This window comes from Palaemon carinicauda, chromosome 4 (assembly GCF_036898095.1).
Source record: "Palaemon carinicauda isolate YSFRI2023 chromosome 4, ASM3689809v2, whole genome shotgun sequence".
NCBI lineage: Eukaryota > Metazoa > Arthropoda > Malacostraca > Decapoda > Palaemonidae > Palaemon > Palaemon carinicauda.
Genome location: NC_090728.1, coordinates 46746061 through 46756060, shown reverse-complemented (window position 1 = coordinate 46756060; position 10000 = coordinate 46746061). Strand labels below are relative to the sequence as shown.

Sequence of the window (10000 nt, the reverse complement as noted above, 5' to 3'; positions counted from 1 at the left end):
TCGGGCACTCTGTTCCATCTTACTTTTCTTCCTTTTCCTATTTTTTTTGGTAGTTTTTATAGTTTATGTATGAAAGATTTAATTTAATGTTGTTACTGTTTTTAAAAGGATTTGTTTTTTATTACTTCTCTTGTAGTTTATTTGTTTCCTTGTTTTCTTTCCTCACTGGCTTCTTTTCCCTTTTTGGAGCCCGTGGGCTTATAGCATCTTGCTTTTCCAACTACGGTTGTAGCTGAGCTTGTAATAATAATAATAATAATAATAATAATAATTATTATAATAATAATAATAATGATAATGATATACTAGCTAAGCTACAACTCTAATTAAAAAACAAGATGCTATAAGTTCAAGGGCTCCAACAGGGAAAAATAGCCCAGTAAGGAAAGGAAATAAAGATATTAAAATACCATATTTTAACTCGGTGAAATAGATCTTCCATACATAAACTATAAAAAGATATTTACATGTGTGTATTTGTTTGTTTTAGTTTATTAACCATCTGTGTGTACAGTTTTGATTAAATTAATACGTCTAAATTACTAATAGTAAAGAATATAAAACATGAATGCAATTATTGCAACATTGAAGGTCTGCTAATAATGAACTCCAGCTTCTTGTCGTGCGGAAAGAGAGAGAGAGAGAGAGAGAGAGAGAGAGAGAGAGAGAGAGAGAGAGAGAGAGAGAGAGAGAGAGAGAGGGTAATGTTAATAGATGACCCTAGTCTGTGAAAGGTCATTTACAATCGTAAGTTCTTCCACTCAGCCAATACACTGTGGGATCAATTGCTTTGCTTTGTCCAGTCGAAGGTTTACATAAGTAACTCTCATTGGTTGGCCAGTAACAAATTCAAAGGAGTAGAGCTAATTAAGGCAACTATCTCATGGACTGAAAAAGAATGAGGATTGGCAAGGAATAAATTATTTGCACGTCAGCTAATTACAGGTTGTCATTAAGTTTTTATCCCAGGGATCGTTTCTTTTCGCTTTTGTTTCGTGAGGAATTTGTTTTTGCTCTAATCAGGTGGTTATTTGGTTCTTATTTTTATATTTTAAATAATGGTAATAATACTACCATGCTTTATGTACTGTACTTAATTTGAATACCATTCAAATTAAGATCAACGGTTCTTGATATCAAGCCAACATTCGAATTTCCTTTTCTTATACTTGCTTGGTATCCTGTGAATGTTTTATATACAGTCATATGTAAACACTGGCGGTAATTTCCCTTTGTTTTTTATAGAGACCGCTGATTTCTTAGCTCATAATTTGTCTGTTATTTTTCGCAAATTTGCTTAAAGAGGCTCTTTTTGCAGTTCTTGGAGAATTGGTAATGTTACTCCATGGGAGTTTATATATTTGCGGTAACTCCAGTGCTGCTGATAACCGGCCATTTTCCATAAGGCCCACATTATCTAAAGTTTTTGAACGGCTTTTAGCAAAAGGCCTAAATAGGTATGTTGAAGGTAATCATATTTTCCTTTAATTGGTGTTTGGCTTTTGCAGAGGCCTTGAACCATTTGATATCCTTTTTACAATTACCAGTGCTGTACTGAAATCCCTTGCTTATGTTCATGAAGTTCGTATGATTGGACTTGATTTTTAGTAAACATGAACATATGGGAATAGGTAGGTCTTTTGTTAACGAACGTTATTATATTTTCAAGTAATAGATTGTAGAGGCTAGTGACTATAGGAATATCTGGTGTTCCCCAGGGTAGTGTTACGTTCTAGGCATATATACCCATGATATGTGGTTTTGCCTGGAAAACAAACTCCTTGTATATGCAGATGATGCTACTCTTTGCATCAGTATCCCTTACTAGAGATATCGCTAAAATTAGTGCATGGTGCAAATTATGGGGTATGAAGTTGAACCGTAACATAACCCAAAGCATGATTGTGAATAGGTCAAGGATAATGGCTCCTCAGCATACAGATCTTTACATTGACGATGTAACTTTAACTGTATACAATTCCTTTAACGTTCTGTGTGATTCTTTATTGCTAAATAACTCCTGAGAACCTCGTTCGGTCTGATTTTTTTTTTCAGTTCCATATAAAAATGACTGACTTACTTATGTTACTTAAGTCCGGTTTAGTGCGCTGCAACAGGGTCATCAACTATCTTGACCGCCCCATAGCTCCAATGTAGCTGGATCCATCCTCCAGTCCAGGATTGAGTTGGTGTTAGGAGATGTATACCCCTTAACAGGAGGCTTGTCAGGAATTCGCTGGAGCAAAGATGAGAGTTTTCTTTTGAATGGCTCGAATTCTCCAATCTTGTTAATGTGTACTGGGAGGCAGTTCAAGAGACGTGGGCCAATGACAGCGAAAGACTTGTCATATAGACTCTGGTTATAGGCTGCCACGCCCCCTTGCAGAGGAGGAACGACTGCTTTAAAGCCAGTCCGAGGCCTAGACACAAACTTGATCTTCAGGTCGTTGCTGACTGATCCATGGAGAATCTTCCTCATGTGTAGCAGGATATACCGTTCTCGTCGGCGTTGCAGTGACATGATGGATAGTTTCTTGAGTCTCTCCCAGTTGTTGAGATGCTGAGCCCCTGCAATTCGTGCAGTAAAAGTCCGCTGAACTCCTTCCAGTTCTTCGATGTCTGACACACTTTGGGGATTCCACAGAGGACAACAGTACTCTAGTAGACTGCGTACCATAGACTTGTACAAAGTTAGCATGATGGTAGGACTCCGGTTAAAGAAGACGCTGAGAACCCATCCGGCTTTTTGTCTTGCTTTGTTGGCCATATCTTTGATATGAGCAGTCCACTTTAGGTCCGAGGTAACAGTAACTCCAAGATCTCTCAGTTGGTCGGAAGGAGTGAGAGTGCCTTTGGACGTTGAATACTGATATAGGTCGGCAGTAAACGGTAATTGTAGCAAAAGATTCCTCCTATTTACTGCATGGCTCATAAACTCGAACTTATCTTCATGCAACGACATGTTGTTCTTAGTTGACCATTGGGTAACAGTATTCAGATCCTGTTGCAAGAGTACCATATCAGGAGTAGTTGATATTGCTCTCATAATCCTTGTATCGTCAGCAAAGCAACGAACGACACTGTTGCCTACACACAGTGTTATGTCGTTTATTAATATAAGAAATAGTATAGGACCCAGAACAGTTCCTTGAGGTACTCCACTCAAAATTAAGGCTGCAACACTGAACTGGCCTTCAACTGCGACTTGCTGTGTGCGATCCTTAAGAAATGATTCGATCCATTTTACAATCTTCGGATGGATTCCATACTTGGAGAATTCTTGATGAGTAGGGCATGATCCACCTTATCGAAAGCTTTGGCGTAGTCCAAATAAATGCAATCGGTATTGTTTCCTTCAAGAAAGTTTTCCAGAATGTTATCGAAGTGATGGAGAAGCTGGGTTAAGCAGCTATGACCTGACCTAAAACCATGCTGTTGGCTGCATAGAAGGCTGTTGGACTCAGATGGTGGACAAGGCGTTACCTAATAAAACGCTCAAATATCTTGATGATATGGGAGGTCAGAGATACAGGTCGGTAATTTGAAGCAGTTGCGTGACTCCCTTTTTTGTAGAGCGGACAAATAACGGAGTTCTTGTCGAAGGACGGGACTACACCTGATTCAAAGGATTGTGACCAGAGGATGAAAATAGGTCGTGCCAACCCATGTTTACAGGACTTGAGCAGCACAGAAGGGATACCATCAGGGCCAGGGGCTGAGTCTGCCTTCATGTCATCAATGGCAGATATAACATCTCCCTCTCTGAAAAGTAATTGGGAGTCCTCTAATCTTTCTGTAATTGTCGGCGGTGTAAAGTCTGCTGCAGCAATGTCGACATCTCTTGGGTTGCTGAAAACAGATTTGAACTGGGTTTGCAATATGTTGGCTATTTGCTGAGGATCAGTACAAATATTATTGCTTTCATCAAAAAGCATGCTAATGGTCTGTTTTTGCCGGGAAAATCTCTTAGCATAGCTATAAAAGTACTTTAGATTTGATTTGACCTTCCCGACAGCTACCTCTTCTCTGAAGTGTCTCTCGTTGACAATTGCATCTCTGATGTCGTAGTGGGCAAGAGCAATCTCATTGTTAAGACGTTGGATGAGCTCTGAGGGAGTAGAAGGGTCCACGGTTGCTCTCTCTAACCTGTCTTGAAGTCTTCGCTTTTTGCGGGAGAGGCGACGCAATATGTGAGATCTCTGGTGCTTAGGGGGGAGCTTGGGAGGACAGTGTTCCTGACATATACTAAGTAACATGTCCCTAAAGGTTTCCGGAAAGCAATCTATACCGTTAGATTCGAGAACATCATGCCAGTCTACAGCTTCAACTTTACTGCTGATGCTGGAAAAGTCTGCTTTAGTAAAATCAAGTCCCAGGAACGAGGCGGCGTCAAACATCGGAGGAGCATTGACATTTGGCTGACATGGATTGTAGGATAGGTAAATCTCTATCAGATCATGATCAGACATTCTCGTAGGTTTCACATCCACATGGGTCACAAGCGAGGCTGAGTTGGTGAGAAAGAGGTCTAAAGTGTTGCCTTGACGTGTGGGTTGGAGGATGTATTGACTGAAAAGGTGGTTGTTCATAAACTTCTCTAAGAGATCAGTGGATGAGCTTGGTGGGTGTGCCTAGGGAGGATCCCAGGTAAAGTCTGGGAAGTTAAAATCGCCTAGAAAACAAATATCAAAGTCTTCTTTGCCTTCTGTGTAGTCATGTACCGCACTGAGACACGCCTGGAAATCTGCAAGGGGTGCTGATGGAGGTCTATACAGAACACAGATAATCATCTTGGAAGGCTCCGATGTACACATAAGAAGCTGGCAGGAATCCTGGTCAAGCCTCTCCGTATTTGTGATTGGAAGATCACAGTGGGTATAAAGAATAACCCCGCCACCAACCCTAGTGCTACGGTCGCATCGATGAATATTGTAGTCTTCGATGCTGATTTGAGCGTCGTGAACATATGGTTTTAACCAAGGTCTATAGATATAAGAGGTCTTCTCAGGCCACCTTAGTGCGCAGGTAGCCGGATGGTGGGAGTCGGGTCGGTCAGAGCGATGACGTCACTCAGACTTAGCCGTGGCTGAGTAAGCTGTCGAACTTCCATAAGAAAATATAGGAACCATGCTTTCTGCTTTGTATTTTTCAATCTTTTCGAAGATTTATATTTTATTCTTTTAGGATAATAAAAGTAAGATTACAAATGTATAACTTTATAACACTCAAACAACCAAACAAATATTTGATGATGTAAATAACTGAAATTTGTCGAGCAACAGACAGTTTAAATTCATAAAATAAATAATGATATATACACAATATATATTTGTTATGTTCTATATCACGTTGTGAGCTTTTTCATTTTATTCTGCGCTTTTCTTGATGAACTAATATTCCTATTTAAAACACAAATTCTAAAAAAATGTACGACATCTAACAAAAAATTGAATCACTTTGTATGGTAATGGGATATCATTGCTTTTAAAACACTGGCTAATTAAATCAGTCAATTTATCTGTCGCTCCTTTGACCATTATCAGCAGCTTCATTAAAGAATTGCACGATATAATTAAGCCTTTTTGGAAATGATAGAGCCTATTGCTTTTAATTACTTTCATTTCTTTAGATACTCGAATCATATCTTGCAACGTTTTAGTTTGTAGGTCCAGATTCATCCCATAGGCATTTCTTGATGGCTTCCTATCACAAGGTACTCGAGAATTGAATAAATCGAACCAGGTATCTACAAGATATATAAACTGAGTTGTGGTTTCCCAATGCTTATCTTCAAGCAGACCTTTGTTACCCGAGTACCGAAGGCATTTTTATATGTTGTTTCGGACAGTAATTGCACCGCTAGTTCAACATTCATGCGTTGCATACCCATAACATTGATGTGCTTTTCAGAGAGTTTATGTGCTGTCCGTAGATCGCTTTTGTTTTTCATAATTAACTCCCTGACTGAACCACAAAGAGCAAACCTATCTCCTGACAATACAAATCCATGATCAAGAAAATTTTTCCTAATGAGTTTTATTAGGTGCGGTGCATCGGCAAACACATGTATTTCTCTGTTATCATCAGCAGGGTTAACAAATGCAGAATTGTCTATATAAATGCCTAAGGAATTCCACAAACTGATATTTGTTGATCCTAAGTCACTAACCATGGCTACTACAGGAAACCCAGCTTTCTCAACCCGAATAATCAATTTAAAAAGGAGATAATTTTTCATGTTAGTGTCGAAATTATAATAAATAATTTGTTTCCAGGAAGTCGTAAGTCCTCTGATCATTGCGCATTGTACTTTGGATTTAGGATCATACAAAGTGTCCGCGCCTTTATCGTAACTCCAAATTTGTGCAACACTGCACTCGTCAAATGAAATTACACACAGACGCTCGTGTTCCATTATTGACTCCGATTTTATTTTTAATAAGTGGATTGCCGATTCCAAAATGCCAGGCTCTACAGCTATCTTACTTGACCAGCGATATAAAGTTGATAAAGAAGGAAAAGGTAATTTCCACTCTTCTCTTAAAAACTTATAAGCTTTTGGACTCAAACTGCGTAACGTTAAGGCTTTGCTGAAATCATCGTCTTCCCAAGTATTAATATTACTTCCAGTGACAAGACATGCTACTTGTTTGGGTGAAAAGTATTTCTTTAAATTAGCTTTTACTACAGCAGTTGCTGATGCATACATCAAATTCCTTTCAAATGCATCAGCTTCAAAGTGTTTACTACATATCTGAGCGTTTTCCCCATTAATAAGATCTTCTCATTTGCACAGCTGAATCCACGTTTTCCTTGTAATGATGTCCTTAGGGAATTTATGAAAAGTGAGATCCTTACTTTTTCCTCTATATGAGAAGCATCCGAAAACTGCACAATTACTGGGCATTTTGTTATATATAAAACAGCTTTAATCAGCAAGGCGGAAGTGTACACCACGTTTACTTGTAAACAACTGCCCGGTCGAGGGGTGATCGACCTTTGGTATGCTTGAGTGGAAATAGTCTATAGACCTTGGCCGCACCTATAGGTCCTGCCTACGTCACAGTCTGTACCTGCGCAGAAGTGTCATATTTTTGGTCGGGGTTGAGAAGACCTCCTTAATCTATAGACCTTGGTTTTAACCACGACTCCTTGAGAGCTATAAATGGGAGACAGTTGGTCCTTGACTTCTGTCTGATGACATCTTCAAGGAAAGGTATCTTCCAGCTACACGCACTCCTCGCGCTGGGGTTCAGTGACTGTATGTTTAACAGCAGGCAGGACGAATATGAGTAAAAAATAAATAGTTTATGTTGATTTATTTAAGCATTTCAATAAAAATCTTCCTTAGGATAAAAAATTTCTTCTAAAATCAAAGGGTAAAATAATGTAGAAAGACATAACTAATAAAATTCACTATAGAAAATACCGTTTACATTAGGCATACTGTACTCATTGTTATGTGCAAACCAGATAATCCTCATTCACAGTAATCTAGGATAAGTTTCAATGCATTTGCATATCTTGAAAACTACTAGATAAATCTAAAATTGCTATACATTGACTCCAAACTACTATAACACCTTATCTAAAAAAGGTTATTGAAGATTATGCACATAATTAAAATTCAGCAAATAATGAATAAAATATGCTCTTTAAACATCTAAATATACAGTATGATATAAACAAAATTATTGAGAAACACTTAAGATTTTCGGTTATCAGTCTGTCCTTAGGAAATATTTTAATTCTTTAATTTCCCCGTGTTTTGAGCATTTTTTACCTGTGTAGTCTTTAGCTGCTGATTCGTCGTAATTTGTTGGATAGAAATTTGATCTATTAACCCCTTTAACCCCATGGATGTACCGGTACGTCCTTGCAAAAAAATGCTATAAAAATTAGTTTTTCATATATTTTTTTTTTATTTTTTGAGAAAATTCAGGCATTTTCCAAGAGAATGAGACCAACCTGACCTCTCTATGACAAAAATTAAGGCTGTTAAAGCAATTTAAAAAAAAATATACTGCAAAATGTGCTGGGAAAAAAATAACCCCTTGGGGGTTAAGGGTTGGAAATTTCCAAATATCCCGGGGGTAAAAGGGTTAAAGCTCTTACTGCGGATCTGAAATACGAATCCCTGGTTCCGTCGTTTAATTAGTTGTATGTGTATTTTGGCAAAATATTTTTCATAATTCAGATCATCCATCGCACTCAGATCTTCCCAGAATGCACCATCCTGTACGTAGTATTAGGTATACAGTTAATTCTAACAGACATGCCTTAAGACTTCACAGTATTCTAGAATTTTTATTCCGGATACAGTTAATTCTAACAGACATGCCTTAAGACTTCACAGTATTCTAGAATTTTTATTCCGGCTGTGACCGGATTGTGGAATGATCTTCCTAATCAAGTAGTTGATTCGGAGAAATGTTAAGTTCAAACTTTTTGTAAGTGCTTTTGTGTCGAGGTGGTTGACATAAGTCTCGTTATATAGTTTATATAAGTCAGATCTATTTTAACGTTATTGAATATTTTTTTCAGTTTTTTAATCTTTACTTATATAAATAGTTTGTTTGCATATAACAGTTTGTCTATTTCCTTATTTTCTTTCCTCACTAGGCACTTTCCCTGTTGGAGCCCTTGAGCTTGCAGCATTATGCTTTTCCAACCAGGGTTGTATTTGTGCTAGCAATAAATAATATATATATATATATATATATATATATATATATATATATATATATATTTATATATATATATATATATATATATATATATATATATATATATATATATGTGTGTGTGTGTGTGTATATATGTATATGTATATATATACATATATATATATTTATATATATATGATATATAAATACACATATACATACATATATACAGTATATATATATATATATATATATATATATATATATATATATATATATATATAAATGCACATATACATACATATATACAGTATATATACATATATATATACATTCATACATACATTATATATATATGTATATATATATTTATATATATAAATATATATATAAATATATATATATATATATATAGTGTGTAAAAATATATAAATGTATGTTTATGTATGTAAAATATTTGGTTTCTTAGTTCATAAACAATATTGAAAACTTGGTTGTTTTTAAAAAAGATAGTAATATGAAGAGAAGCGGAAAATGCTAGTATTGAAAAGTATAAAATATGCCATTATAAACATGGCTAAAGAATTGACATGGTTCACGTTGCAATAATATAGAAAAATGGTGAATGGAAGGTAAGGAGAAGAGGAAGGAACTGTGTAAAAGGAAATTGGGTAAAATAAAAGCAAAGCGGAGAAATCGTATAGAGGGAAAATCAAATTCAAATGGCCAAGACAGTTACAAGACGACATCTTGTCTTTCTAAGGTTCCTTTTATGCTCTCTCTCTCTCTCTCTCTCTCTCTCTCTCTCTCTCTCTCTCTCTCTCTCTCTCTCTCTCTCTCTCTCTCTCTCAGGGTGTGTGTGTGTGTGTGTGTTGATTGTGGTCTAAAAAAAAGGAATTATCGTAAATGGCGATCAATGGCTAATCCCCTTCCTTAACTATTACTCGCCTCCGTAATACACTTTGAGACAGCGCTGGCTTCTCCCATCTTAAAAGAACAAGTTCGTTATCGCTCCAGCAACAGGATGTCTTAATAAAATTCCGTCTGCTGGGAGGATTAAAAACCTCCCTAGCTGAAAAAGAATCGAATTGCCCTTAACGAAGACTGACGAGATTATTCTGCCTTGTTTAAAAAAAAAAAAAAAAAAAAAAAAAGGTTCTGTCGGAGAGATATGTCTTGATTTCCACCCCCTTCCAAGTTGACACGGAACTGATGTTCATCCAGATATGAGAGAAAGGGGGGAGTTTTGAATTTGTATCTCCATACACAGTGTTGGCTGGATTAAAGAGCTTTTGACTCCATTAAACCTTCTATAAATTGTCAGGGCGTAAAGA

General features: G+C 36.8%; 1 protein-coding gene across 1 annotated transcript in view; it reads right to left on the bottom strand.

Moving 5' to 3' along the window:
* LOC137639400 (uncharacterized) overlaps positions 1-10000 on the bottom strand; it is a 25848-nt gene that overhangs the window by 6989 nt on the left and 8859 nt on the right. The window contains exons 3-5 of the mRNA XM_068371674.1: positions 4722-4983; positions 3484-4631; positions 2208-3080 (exon numbers count right to left, since the gene is read on the bottom strand). Coding sequence (XP_068227775.1) covers positions 2208-3080; positions 3484-4631; positions 4722-4983 — 2283 coding nt within the window. The remainder of the gene's footprint in view (positions 1-2207; positions 3081-3483; positions 4632-4721; positions 4984-10000) is intronic.